The sequence below is a fragment of the Vanessa cardui genome, chromosome 19, assembly GCF_905220365.1.
Source record: "Vanessa cardui chromosome 19, ilVanCard2.1, whole genome shotgun sequence".
NCBI classification, from domain to species: Eukaryota; Metazoa; Arthropoda; class Insecta; order Lepidoptera; family Nymphalidae; genus Vanessa; species Vanessa cardui.
The window spans coordinates 2,050,852-2,065,306 of record NC_061141.1 but is presented as its reverse complement, the minus strand read 5'-3'; the positions used below and the strand labels follow the sequence as shown (position 1 = coordinate 2,065,306).

The 14,455-nt window shown below is 34.9% G+C and overlaps 2 protein-coding genes across 2 annotated transcripts; one reads left to right on the top strand and one right to left on the bottom strand.

Annotated features, from left to right (window-relative positions):
* Window positions 1–1,518: 1,518 nt before the first annotated feature.
* On the top strand, window positions 1,519–3,177 carry LOC124538058 (putative nuclease HARBI1). Its single transcript, XM_047115068.1, has 3 exons — window positions 1,519–2,040; window positions 2,125–2,406; window positions 2,566–3,177. Exons 1-3 carry the CDS (start codon window positions 1,765–1,767, stop codon window positions 3,070–3,072), a joined length of 1,065 nt encoding a protein of 354 aa, XP_046971024.1. The 5' UTR covers window positions 1,519–1,764; the 3' UTR covers window positions 3,073–3,177.
* A 123-nt stretch (window positions 3,178–3,300) lies between these two features.
* On the bottom strand, window positions 3,301–4,086 carry LOC124538059. Its single transcript, XM_047115069.1, has 4 exons — window positions 3,984–4,086; window positions 3,779–3,893; window positions 3,601–3,676; window positions 3,301–3,445 (listed from the first exon to the last, which is right to left on the bottom strand). The coding sequence occupies exons 1-4, from the start codon at window positions 4,050–4,052 to the stop codon at window positions 3,316–3,318; spliced, it is 390 nt and encodes a 129-aa protein (XP_046971025.1). The 5' UTR covers window positions 4,053–4,086; the 3' UTR covers window positions 3,301–3,315.
* Between the last annotated feature and the right edge of the window lie 10,369 nt (window positions 4,087–14,455).

The following is a 14,455-nucleotide window of genomic DNA, read 5'->3' as shown; positions in this document are numbered from 1 at the left end:
GTTGAACTACAACAAAATGCAACAAAAACAAAAATCAATAACTTTTATTTAAATCTACTCTGTATTCGAACCACTTGGTGGTAGGGCTTTGTGTACCACTCATCTGTTATTCTACCGCCAAACAACAGTTTTTAGTATTGTGTTTCAAATTGAAGGGTGAAGGCAAATGTAACTACAGGCAAAAGGGACATAACATCTTAGTTCCCGAGGTTGATGGCGCATTGGCCATGTAAGGAACGGCTAATGTTTCTTAAATCGCCATTGTCCATAGACGGTAGTGACCAGCTATCATCAGGTGGCCCATATGCTCACCCAGAAACAGCAAAGCAATTAAATGTGAGGCGTTTGTAATTGTTGGCGAGGATATTTCACCAGTACCGATTCAATATATACTAATACCTGTGTATCAGAAAGTATAATTTCAATACCTAAGCACCAGACACACAGTGTAATTTCATTCTTCTCAAAATAAAAGTTTTTCATAGCAGGTCGGGTAACAATTTGACACGCTCATGATTCTCAGACGATACGGTAAGTTAAACATCAATGCACTGATGTGATACGTCCTTGATACTTTCCAGTAGAGTTCTACAAGCATAGTATGGATTACTCTATAGTTTATTATAAAGAATATGAGTGTGAATATATATTTATAATTATATATTTTAAGGTAATTTCTTAATAATAAATAAATTTTGGAAAAATATAAGCAAATTTGGTAAACAAATTATATATTTGTAATTAGTTTATGCCAAATAACATTAAACGTAGAATTCTTAGTTACTTTAATTTTAAAAATATGTTTAGACATTCTTATGCAATTTAACACGATTTTTTTAAGATAATTTTGTAATCGTTGAAGTTACACTGTAAAAAATATATATTTTTAGGATATTCCTTTACCCATACAACTGGCCGAAGAAAACCGAATAAAAAAAAGCGCGCGAAACTGAATTAAACCACCATTTTGGCTGTACGGTGTAATACCTTTGCTTTCTCCCTCTAAAGAAAGAATAAAGCGAAAAAAAAAAAATTAAACCGCCATTATTTTTTCTTTTTGGGCGCGGACTGTAACGTCAATATTGGCGCGACTTGTAATTTGTTATACATATGTGTTATTTGTGTCTTATTTGGATTTGTAAGCTCAACTGAGTAAGTAATTTACTTCAATATATTATGATTTATTTATGTTAAGATATTTTCGAAGTTAGAACTATTTTTGGTTGATTAGTAAATTGATTAGATTAATTTTTATTTTTGTGTTTTTTAAACATATTTTACGCCAATTTAAATTTAATAAATAAAGCATATAGAAACTCCTTAGTGCTTGCTCAGATTTACAAACACAGTCTTCGGTTGAAATACAAACAATTACTTCACTGAACCATGTCGGTTATAATTTATACTAATATTATAAATGGGAAAGTAACTCTGTCTGTCTGTCGCTATTTCATGACCAAACAGCTCAACCGAATTAGATGAAAGTTGGTAGGAAGCAAACTTGAACTCCAACGGTCTCATTACAAAAAGTGGTTTAACTAAAAACTCTGGTTTAAACTACGGTTTAAGCAAAAACTTTATTATAAAAAAGGGTTTAGCGATAAACCATAGATTATACTGTGGACTAACGTTAAACCTCAGCGACTCTAGTTTTACGATGGTTTAAAGCGTATCTGTCAAAGTTTCTGTTATAAGTTTAAAAGTGACAATCACTTGATAATTTTATTTTCTTTTTGTTGTGTTATACTGTTTTAACGTAAAAAAATGGACATGGACATGATTGATTTAATGGATATCGAGGACATGGAAGTCATCGAGTTGTTACAAACACCACGCGTAAATAACAGAAATCGTCTGCGAATAAATCCTTTCATTGAGCTATCCGATGAAGATTTCAAGCAAAAGTATAGGTTTAATAAACGTTACGCAATGAAAATAAGTGATTTAATACGGGAAAATTTAACCAAAGATCCTAGAGGATGCTCAGTGTCTCCCGAAATACAAGTCGTTTGCGCATTACGAAGCTGGGCTCGACATGAAGTAAGTAGATAAAAATCTTTAATTAAATCTAAATTATGCCCTAAGTTTCATACTAATACACGCTATTATATTTATTTTTTATAGATCCAGGATGACACAGCCGATTTACATGGACTCTCACAACCTTTTATAAGTCAAACGTGTAAAAAAGTTGCAGACGCCATTGCTCAAATATCACACAGATTTATAAAAATGCCTGCTACATTATCAGAACAAGAAGAAGCAATGCGAAAATTTCGTAGAATAGCCAACTTCCCTACAGTAATTGGTGCAATTGACTGTACTCACATTAGGATTAAAAAGTTAAATGTAGATGGTGGTCATCTATATATTAACCGCAAAGGATTTCCATCCCTGAATATCCAGGTATTGATATTACTATACATTAAAACAACATTAATATTGTTATCATTTAATTAGGCAGGCAGTTATTAATTTATAAGTTTTTTCTTTGAATCTATATGAAATATATTGATGCTTATTGATATTAGTAATAGGCACTACAATGTTTAACTATTGTTTCAGGTAGTCTGTGATGCAGACTGTAAAATCATGGACATTGTTACCAGGTGGCGTGGAAGTGTTCATGACTCCAGGATATTTAGGGAAAGTCGTTTGAAGCAGCGATTTGAGGCTGGTGCATTCTCAGGCTTATTGTTAGGAGACAGTGGCTATGCGTGTACACCATATTTGTTTACTCCTGTACTGAACCCTACAACACCTCAAGAGGAACGATACAACAGTGCTCACACTAGAACAAGAAATGTTATAGAAAGGTGTTTTGGTCTATGGAAGCAGAGATTCCGGTGTTTATTAAGAGGGCAATATTGCAATATTGAAACTGCCAGAAAAACTGTTGTGGCCTGTGCTGTATTGCATAATATTGCTCTGGATATGAAGGAAGATGTGTTTAATACTGAGCCAAACAGCCAGCAATTTAACTCACAAACCTCTGAACCGTTAGTTCAACCAATTGAAAACAATTTACGTGGAAATATAAGGAGACGGCAATTCATAGAAAGACATTTTTAATTTAAATTATTTATTAATAAATATATATATTAAATCTTTAAAAATTTGTTATAAAATTCTCTTTTCTAACTTATTTTTATATAAATAACACTTTTAACTGCTGAGCAGAACCTGAAAATCAATATTACATTTAATCATAAATATAATGACAAAATGATATATTATAAAAGATTTTTCTTTGTTTAAAATTCACTTACAATTAATAATTACTGAACACTAGACTTCTTACTATGTTCTAGTGACTCAATTTGAAGTTTTAATTTTTAAATTATAAGTTTCAATTTTATATTTATGCTCCACATCTAACATCTCCAACTGCTTCTCTTTAAATTCTTTGTTGGAGCGCAATATGTCTTCTGCAATTTTATTTTTTCTGTGAAATTTATAACATTTTTATTACTTAGTTAAATGTCAAGGTAAATAGTTGAAATACAAACATATTGTTAACAAATGATTAATTAAAAGAAATAAAACAAAATTGTATTAAGCAAGTAATAAGTAATATGAATATATTCATATGTTTCTTACTTGTTTTTTGGCTCACTATTTCTACATAAAACCCTTTCTTTTGTAGCAGTTCCCACATTTACATTATTTGAAGTACCTAAAAGAATTTTAATTATATATAAAATTCAAATTCATCTCATGTATATGTAAGTATTACAATAGTACAACTTGTAGACAACATTATTCATTTTATATTTACCTTGGTCCTTTTCAACTTGTACCTCATTATTTTCTTCAAATTCTATTGGTGGTACAGCTGTACTTGGCCCCGCTTCCATATCATTGTTTTTTTGCCCCAAAACATTCAACTCAACCTACAAGTATTGATGATTAAATATATATTTTATTAATATAATATAGTGTTTTATTTTTTGAATATAAAAAAAAAACATAATAATTATTACCTCAGGTCTCATAGCATCACTATCAAAATTATTGTATTCGAGAATAAAATCGCATGGAACAATATTCATGGTTGCCAGATCTTCCTGTGAAGGCGACTTGGGCTTATTCACCCCCCCGTCTTAGCTAAATCTTTCCAATGAGTGGACAAGTTGGCTTTAGCTGCGAGCTTCATCCTCTTCCACGCTAATTTGACATCAGCGTCTGACCTACACTTTCCCGTCAGTTCATTTAATCTGAAAATATTTAATCAATATTGATCATTTTTTTTGAGAAAGTGACGTATAATAGGGATAGATACGGTAGGTAATAAAAAAGTTCACACCTCTTTGTTATATCTCTCCACTCTTGAGTTTTTTTATTGTTGGAGGAAGCTTTAGTACAACGATTTTCAATAATGTGGCACGACTGCCTAATCATTTCACGTAGTATGTCCTATAAATTTTATATTAGAATTAGGTACATCATTTATTTAAGGACTGATTTCAAGTTTGAAGTAATTTACGTTTTATGTACTTACTTTTTCCTCAGTAGTCCAATTCTCAGAACGTTTCCTTTTTTCCTGATTCATCACGAAATTATTTTAAAATAGTTTACGAGTATAAGTCGATATTCGCAAAATTCGAACTTTGTTGCTTTGTTTTCAAATTACGCGCGAAACTATTTTCGAACGAGTCTTGCGTTTCGTTACACGTATATTATAAGATAACGATAAAGATACATTAAAATATGTGCTAAATTATAAAACTGCAAGCGAAATTATATATACATCTATACAAAATAACAGTTTCAATTACATTCATCACTCGTAAATCATTAGCAAAACATTGAAACGTTTTATTTTCTAAGCATACGGAACGTTGTTATAGAATGATATCAAAATGAACGAACGATATATAAATTAATCTGTGGTGGATATTTAAAGAATGTTCTAATGGCAGTACTAAGAAATCTATGGTTTTACTAAGTTTTGTAATACAAACAAATTTAGACCATGGTTTTTCAGATAAACCTGGACTAGATAGTCCAGGTTTAAACCAAGGTTTATTTAGTTTTTTGTAATAAGACCGCAAGGGCTACTTTTTTGGCTAACACGTGATACTCAACAACTAGTATTCAGTCATTTCAATTATAGTTATCTAAGCCATCTTTTTTATGGTATAGGTTTTCGGACGAGCATATGGGCCACCTGATGGTAAGTGGTAACCATCACCCATAGACAATGAAGCTGTAAGAAATATTAACTATTCCTTACATCGTCATTGTGCCACCAACCTTGGGAACTAAGATGTTATTTCCCTTGTGCCTGTAGTTACATTGGCTTACTCACCCTTCAACCTGGAACACAACAATACTGAGTACTGTTGTTTGGCGGTAGAATAACTGATGAGTGGTACCTACCCAGACGGGCTTGCACAAAGCCCTACCACCAAGTGAAGTGAAGTGAACCAATGAACCGAATTTGATAAAATTTGGTATGAAGCAAACTTGAACTCCAAGGAAGCATATAGGCTACTTTTGTTGCCTAACACGTGACGACCAACCCCTGAAACGCGAGCGAAGCCGTAGGTAAAAATTAGTATTCAATAATTTTAATAATTTTGACGACCTCCATGGTCGAATGGTGTGTACACCGGTTTTCATGGGTACCCCACTCTGAGGTCCCGGGTTCGATTACTGGCCGAGTCGATGTAGATTACCATTAGTTTTCTATGTTGTCTTGGGTCTGGGTGTTTGTGGTATCGTCGTTACTTCTGATTTCCATAACACAAGTGCTTTAGCTACTTACATTGGGATCAGAGTAATGTATGTGATGTTGTCTCATAATTATTATTTATTATTATTTAGTTTAAGTCATCAAAATATACTTATTCCTCATACATATATGTTGAGGGTCTCTCAAATTTGTGACAATACGTAGTTCTCGTAAGGTCAATGCGTAAGAATCTCTGACGCGACACAATTTCCCGAGCGAGATGAAATTCTCAGGCTATAATGAGAGAGAGAGTTTAACTGCCATTGTCAACGTTCGATAAAACTACTGTAAATATAATAATATACTGTAATCTCTAAGGCATCCCGTGACTCTTCCCAGGCTTCATAGATATTCTTAATAAGCTCGATACTAGCGTCTGTAGTCGAGCGACCCCTCGTGAAGCCAAATTGTTTGCTATGAAGCAGATTATGTTTGTTAAAGTGTTCTAATAATTGATTTAGAATTATTTTCTCAAATATTTTGCTCGGGGTAGGTAGAATTGAAATTGGCCCATAGTTGTTGGGGTCTGATTCCACCACGCTGTTCCAATACGGGTTGGTAGAATACACATGTGGCCGAATTTCTTATAAAATTAGACACATGAACATGCCTCACGATGTTTTCCTTCACCGCCGAGCACGAGATAAATCATAAACTCATTAAGCACATGAGTATTCAGTGATGCTTGTCTGGGTTTGAACCTGCAATCATCGGTTAAGGTGCGCGTGTTCTAACCATTCGGCCATTTCGGCTATACACACAAATGCGTTGTCCAGGTTTAAACCAAGGTTTATTTAGTTTTTTGTAATAAGACCGCAAGGGCTACTTTTTTGGCTAACACGTGATACTCAACAACTAGTATTCAGTCATTTCAATTATAGTTATCTAAGCCATCTTTTTTATGGTATAGGTTTTCGGACGAGCATATGGGCCACCTGATGGTAAGTGGTAACCATCACCCATAGACAATGAAGCTGTAAGAAATATTAACTATTCCTTACATCGTCATTGTGCCACCAACCTTGGGAACTAAGATGTTATTTCCCTTGTGCCTGTAGTTACATTGGCTTACTCACCCTTCAACCTGGAACACAACAATACTGAGTACTGTTGTTTGGCGGTAGAATAACTGATGAGTGGTACCTACCCAGACGGGCTTGCACAAAGCCCTACCACCAAGTGAAGTGAAGTGAACCAATGAACCGAATTTGATAAAATTTGGTATGAAGCAAACTTGAACTCCAAGGAAGCATATAGGCTACTTTTGTTGCCTAACACGTGACGACCAACCCCTGAAACGCGAGCGAAGCCGTAGGTAAAAATTAGTATTCAATAATTTTAATAATTTTGACGACCTCCATGGTCGAATGGTGTGTACACCGGTTTTCATGGGTACCCCACTCTGAGGTCCCGGGTTCGATTACTGGCCGAGTCGATGTAGATTACCATTAGTTTTCTATGTTGTCTTGGGTCTGGGTGTTTGTGGTATCGTCGTTACTTCTGATTTCCATAACACAAGTGCTTTAGCTACTTACATTGGGATCAGAGTAATGTATGTGATGTTGTCTCATAATTATTATTTATTATTATTTAGTTTAAGTCATCAAAATATACTTATTCCTCATACATATATGTTGAGGGTCTCTCAAATTTGTGACAATACGTAGTTCTCGTAAGGTCAATGCGTAAGAATCTCTGACGCGACACAATTTCCCGAGCGAGATGAAATTCTCAGGCTATAATGAGAGAGAGAGTTTAACTGCCATTGTCAACGTTCGATAAAACTACTGGATGAGATCTGTCGTAACAAAATTGAGGGAAGTATTCTTAATGCAATGTTGCTCAAATTCTATCACGATTAATTATGAGTGTGTGTGTGTTATGAGATTGAGTGTATGTGTTTGTATAAATACACTCGATTTAGAGTGCATATTTCTTAAGCAGATGTTAAGTTTTTGTGATTGACATTTGAATTAGTACTAAATGTACATTTAAAAGCCTTTTTTCGCTGGAACAACGCGCAACGCGTTTCCCCCACATGTAAGTGGGGGGTATGTGGGATTTGGCGGTGCCCAAGATAAACCAAACACCGGAATACCTACTAAAAACCAGCGGTACTCTTACCGTAGTTTCAGCGGGCACCACGGGATCGCTTACACATAATACTGTGACGAAATGTACTAAAGGGGTATGTGCACTAGGTGGAAACTCCGTTAGGTACTTAAGCTCACTTCAAACGTTCAAAGAGTCAGTGTAATTTCAGATACTTTGCACATGATATTTAAGTTCTTAAAGTGCATTGACGATGTACGGAATCTTTATTATTTATTAGTACGAAAATGTGTCCTTAGTAGTTATTACAATACATTTTTTCTACATATTATAAATAGTATAATATATGAGAGACACTTCCAGTATATCTGATATCTTCGTAACAAAGGCAAAGAGCGGGAACGGAGATGACTGGTTGATGGCTACGCTTCGCAGCTTCCGGTAGTCATTTCGACTTATAGATGAAATGTAACTGCGTCTCTTGACTCCGACGGGCTAATCGTTTTTTATATAATCTAATGTACAATTTTTACCATTATCATCATTAAATAGTATAAAAGTCGCTTACAGCTGTCTGCTTAGATCTTTAAAATTACGCAACGGATTTTGATGCGGCTGTCTCAGTGGCGGATTTACTATTAGGATAGGTAGGCTGGAGCCTAGCTGGCGGCAAATTTAGCCCAAATGTGTTAATATCTTACAGAAATTAAAGAACTTGTAATTATATGTATGCACTTTACGTCCGTAATCCCTATACTCGTCACTTCATATCTGGTTGGAAAACTAATCTAGTAACTGACAGAAATATAACCCATTTTATAATAATACTAATAACGAGAAATAACCGATGTAATGAGGACGATAGAACACAAATCATAAATGTTTCAAAAAAAAAACGTACGGACGCAAAAATTGAATAGCCTACTAGGCTACTAGCGGCAGATTTGTAAATCCGCCACTGGGTTGTTTTAATAGATAGAGTAGTTCGAGGGGAAGTTTTCTGTATGTAATGCATGGACAATATAGTAAAGAGTAGGTACATTGATAATTTTAGAAGTTACTTATGTGATCGTGTCATAAATAAACAAATTCATCAATTTAGTATCAGCACTTCACCCGTGCGGAGCCGGGGCGGGCTTCGGTAATAGGTTATACATCAGAATAACACATAGGCTACTGTTTATAATGATTTTATGTAATTTGGTCATAATTTAAAGATACATATCAAATACCCGAGAAAAGCCGGGACGTGTCGCTAGTATAATAATAAATTACTAATCTTTAACAGAAAGCAAACACAAAACAGTTTTTTATAAATAATGTGTTTAGTTCTAATAGTTGAGCTATATTCCTTCTATCACTTTATAATTTTCCTAGTTTGAGTCTTAATTTTAGCCTTATATGTTTTCGCATAGTTTTACTTTTTATGCAAGCTGTAACTACCTTTAAGTGAAATTATATGTATAATTGTAACTTAAGGATAGATATTTTTTATGTAAAATATCCACATTTAATTTTGTTGGTGGTTCTTTAATAAATGAATAAATAAATAAGCAGCGAAATAATAGACAGGTCCCCAAATTTTGAGCTCTTAAATTATTGTCACCCTCCCCTTTCCATTCCATTAATAATATATTTAAATACAATTTCCAAAAAATCTGGTACCGGTGCTATAAACACCTTTTCCCCGTAAGCATCATAGGAACTAAGTTGTTTTATGTATTCACACCACACATAGAGTCACGCTCATGATGGGCCATCATACCTATGGTGGCCCATCACCGTACCTAAGTTTACGTAATGATTATTTACACAATCCCGTGAGTATAGCTGAACTTTTCGTGCGTATTCCAGCGATCGGTTTCTAATGAGTCCAAGTTATCACCTACCTTGATGAAATACAATAACAATAACGCCCTGTAAATTTCCCAATGGTGGGCCTCCTTAACTAAGGTCTCCTCTCCCTTTAAGGAGAAGTTTCGAAACATATTCAAACTCAAACTCAAATAACTTTATTCAATATAGAAGCATTACACTTTCTTATTGATGGTCAATTGAAACACTACAACAACAACAACAGAGGCATTTTGAACGCTTTCTGGGATCCTGTTGTAAAACCGTATACATTGCCTCACAAAGGAGTTACTGACTCAATGCAGTCGAGTAACAGGAGTAACAAGTTTGTATTAGTTCCTTGTACCAATGTTATGAGTATCACATTTTCTCATGAAATCATTTATATTTTTTCGTACATACATAACATTACATAATATATATTGAGAAGCAACAGTCAATATCTTGATTTCTTTAAATTTATTCCTTAACGATTCTTTAGCTCCTAGGTTATAGATTGCGCGAATAGCCCTCTTCTGTAGCTCAAATATGGTATGGATAGCGGCTGCGTTGCCCCACAGCACAATACCGTATGATATTATACTATTAAAGTAATTGAAATATACTAAGCTAGCCGTATCAACATGGGTACATAATCTTTTTTTTTTCACCGCGAATGCCGCAGAACTCACTCTACTCACCAATCCGTTAATATGGGGCCCCCATTGCAACTTGGCATCAATAGTGAGGCCAAGAAACTCAGCAGAATCAATTGGATCCATCGATTCCCCGTTGATGAGTACATCGACTGTTACTGTTTTATTATTATTTAGTCTAAGATTGTTTACGCTAAACCAATGTATTATATCAGCTATAGCATTGTTTACGTCGTCGTACTGTACCTGTTTTCTATTAATTTTAAAAACTAAGGAGGTGTCATCAGCAAACAATACTATATAATGTTTGTTCCCAACAAGAAAGGGTAAGTCATTTATATATGTGAGAAACAGAAAAGGTCCAAGAATTGATCCCTGAGGGACCCCTATACCAACTGAGACACCAAGAGATCTTTTTCCTTTAACGTCAACCCTCTGAATTCTATTGTTAAGATAAGAAGTCAGAAGGTCGAGCGCACATTCTCTAATTCCATTGTGATAAAGTTTCCTGAGAATCTCATGTTGAACACAATCAAAGGCTTTGGATAAGTCACAGAAAACCCCTAAGGCATCCCGTGACTCTTCCCAGGCTTCATAGATATTCTTAATAAGCTCGATACCAGCGTCTGTAGTCGAGCGACCCCTCGTGAAGCCAAATTTTATTCACAACATCAAATGGATGGAAATATTTTGCTCAGGGTAGGTAGAATTGAAATTGGCCTATAGTTGTTGGGGTCTGATTCCACCACGCTGTTCCAATACGGGTTGGTAGAATACACATGTGGCCGAATTTCTTATAAAATTAGACACATGAACATGCCTCACGATGTTTTCCTTCACCGCCGAGCACGAGATAAATCATAAACTCATTAAGCACATGAGTATTCAGTGATGCTTGTCTGGGTTTGAACCTGCAATCATCGGTTAATGTGCGCGTGTTCTAACCACTCGGCCATTTCGGCTATACACACAAATGCGTTTTACCAGTAAATAAAGAAAAGGTTAATAAAATAAAACTATGTGTCAAATTTAAATAATTTTATTCCCTTACATTTAGGTAATATAACATGCATTCACGTATCCTCTAACACGTAAAATAAGCGTCATTTAGCTACAAAACAACCTCGCTACGTTAAGTATAATATAGTCAATAAATAAACCGTGATATCAAAATTTCTTAAAAACTTTCATTTCTTGCTTTCGTATTCGACAATATAAAAAAAAAAACTTTCATAACATTTGTGCATACTATTCATATCGGCATATGCAAATATAATACTGTCGCATATGCAAACGCATCGAAATTCAAAATAATTTTCAAGCTGTTACATTTCACATAAATGAATCGACAACATTATAAAATGTATATAAAAATAAATATCTGTAAATACGAAAATTGTGACGTGGAATGACGTTTATTAAAAAAAAAATTGTATCGTTTGTCTATGATCCACAAATACAAAGCAAGAGACAAAAAGCGTCTAGGAGGCCAACTATGTAATATTAGTTTATCAAAAGTCACAACTAAAAAAACGCTTCCGACTAGCAAGTTATGCGAAATTGGCGCAACCTACCCCCTAGTCTAACCCTTATGGCACATAAAAAAAACCCATAACATTCAACGGTGAGAAGAGAGCATCCAAAACGATCAACACCTCATATAAAAGCTTAGTTTTGTGTACAAATTATTTCATTACAATTATCATTAAACTACACACGTGCTACGATTTCATTAATTCAAGGTTTTTTACAAGTGCCGTTCAATTTACAACTATATTACGTGCGACACAATATCTAAATTGATAACTACGTGTGATATAATACTCTATATCGATAAAAATAAGTTATAAAATCGTTTGATATCAATACATTTCAACGATTTTGTGTCGCACTTACGCCTTTTCTAAACTCTAAAGTCTACAATGGTTTCGTTTGACTTGTGCTGTTCGAGAATCAAAACGTCATATTTAAATGGGAGAAATTATTGCACAATCTTAAAGTCCTAAGCCAAATTATAATAAATTATACGAAATACAATTAATGGCAAGTAATACGATCACAAATACAAATTTAGTATTAAAAAAATCCTTATAAACGTAATATAAAAACAAAAATGAGTATTGAAATTTGGAATGAACACTTTGCGATATGAAAATGTCTTTACAACAGAATTTTAATAATAAATGAATGCGCTATTTCCATGTAACGTGAAGCCTTGATACTTGCTACCATTTCCCAATAAATATAAAAATGAAGAAGACCTTTTAAGACTTTTTTTATTTCAAAACCTTCACTCAACTTAATTTGTCAGTAATTATCACTTAACAACTAAATGTTAAACTAATAGTTCCGCATACTCTGTTGGTACAGATGACAAAACAATAAACTTTATTTTTATAATTTTGGGATGTGCCCAAAATTGTATTTAGCTATACTGAATGTTTGATAGTTATAATCAAACAAGGGTATCTACAAACGGTTTATTTTTCATCAGACATTCATTTGTTGATGCAAATATCATGACATTTCTTTAAGTGACAGTTCAGTCACGTTACACATTAGACATAGCGCACTATCAAATATATCGAAATATCAACCAAAATAATTACAAAACTCCTTAGCTAGATTAAACATTAAAAAAAAAATGTCAAACAAATATTTTGTACATTTTCCTCCAACGTGAAAATTAAACCGCAGGGGTGTCCAAATGTAGACCGATATTACAAACTGACATTCAATACATCAAAAATAACTTCAGAATTATCCAAAAACAAACTTAGAAATTATTATATTTTTTGGTCACATTTTGCACACCCCTATTTTCCTATGATATATTATTTATAAAAATGCGTGCAGAAACCTATATCCTAAAGAAATTCATTTAATTGCACTGAGTTATTATAAATCTAACATCACATTCCCAAACAGATTTCATTAAAAATAATCAAAACAATATTTCAGATCTCAAACAAAATCACATTACGATTGCGCGATTTCCGTTCTTAAAACAATATAATTAAGGACTAAATTAACGAATGCAATGCCTTTGATAATCTACGCGATTTTTATTACATAATGATTAAACATCTTACAGTTTATACATTAATGATCGCTTAATATTTAATCGAAGTGCTTACAGCTAGTCGAAAAATAAACCATTGTGTGACATTTTATATGCAATAATTATTTATAGTTAAAAAATACGAATGTAAGTTATCAAATGATAGTCTTTACATATTAAAATTTACGATCGATCGATTTATGAGTATATCGTCACTTTCTAGTTTATTTTTGTGTCCGTTTCCTTTTATTTAAAACTTATTTGATCTTAAGGCAGTATAACGATGATTGAATTACACGTTGAAACATGTTTAATGGTATAGTACCAGTGTCTGAACCATCTTCAACAATGAGAAGGGGATTCCGTATAAGCTTATATAATTAATATTCAGTAAAAGCTAAACCAAATGTTCTAGACACGAATTCGAAATGTCATCCTCCTTATCAACTACGATCCATTTGATGTTGTGAATAAAGTTTTGTTATTCGATATTCAACTTTATCACTGACGCGTTACGTTTCGTTTTTCTCAGCAAGTACGTGTTCCATTTCAGTTCTGTGTAATCTCAAGATGTCTACACCATGTTACGACGTGGCTTCTTTACTTAAGAATTCCTAGTTATGTATTAATATTTGAGTGTAAGGGCCACCGCCTAGTTAGTGCAATCTTAGTTTTTATAATATGTTCATAGAGCGATCTTTACAGGGGATGGAAAGTCGCGCAGTGGGGGGAGGGGCTACTGGCGTGGCTACTGGTTATGATGAAGCACGGCGCGCGAGGGTGGGGCGGCTGTGCGGCTAGTGTGTGCGCGCGCTATGTGATGATGCGCGGCGGGTGGGGGGGGGGGGGCGGTGGCGCGGCTAGTGTGTGCGCGCGCTATGTGATGAGGCGCGGCGCGAGGGGGGGGGGGGCGGTGGCGCGGCTGGCGGGCGGCTGCGCGGCTAGTGTGTGCGCGCACTATGTGATGAGGCGCGGCGCGAGGGGGGGGGGGCGGTGGCGCGGCTGGCGGGCGGCTGCGCGGCTAGTGTGTTCGCGCGCTATGTGATGAGGCGCGGCGCGAGGGGGGGGGGCGGTGGCGCGGCTGGCGGGCGGCTGCGCGGCTAGTGTGTTCGCGCG

Excerpts from the sequence above, each read along its gene's own strand:
- LOC124538058 (XM_047115068.1), top strand. The coding sequence starts at position 1,765 with ATGGACATGGACATGATTGATTTAATGGATATCGAGGACATGGAAGTC. Across the intron at positions 2,041-2,124 it reads GAAGCTGGGCTCGACATGAA|ATCCAGGATGACACAGCCGA; the intron begins GTAAGTAGATAA and ends TATTTTTTATAG. Across the intron at positions 2,407-2,565 it reads TTCCATCCCTGAATATCCAG|GTAGTCTGTGATGCAGACTG; the intron begins GTATTGATATTA and ends CTATTGTTTCAG.
- LOC124538059 (XM_047115069.1), bottom strand. The coding sequence starts at position 4,052 with ATGAATATTGTTCCATGCGATTTTATTCTCGAATACAATAATTTTGAT. Across the intron at positions 3,894-3,983 it reads GTGATGCTATGAGACCTGAG|GTTGAGTTGAATGTTTTGGG; the intron begins GTAATAATTATT and ends CAATACTTGTAG. Across the intron at positions 3,677-3,778 it reads ACAAGTTGAAAAGGACCAAG|GTACTTCAAATAATGTAAAT; the intron begins GTAAATATAAAA and ends AAATTCTTTTAG.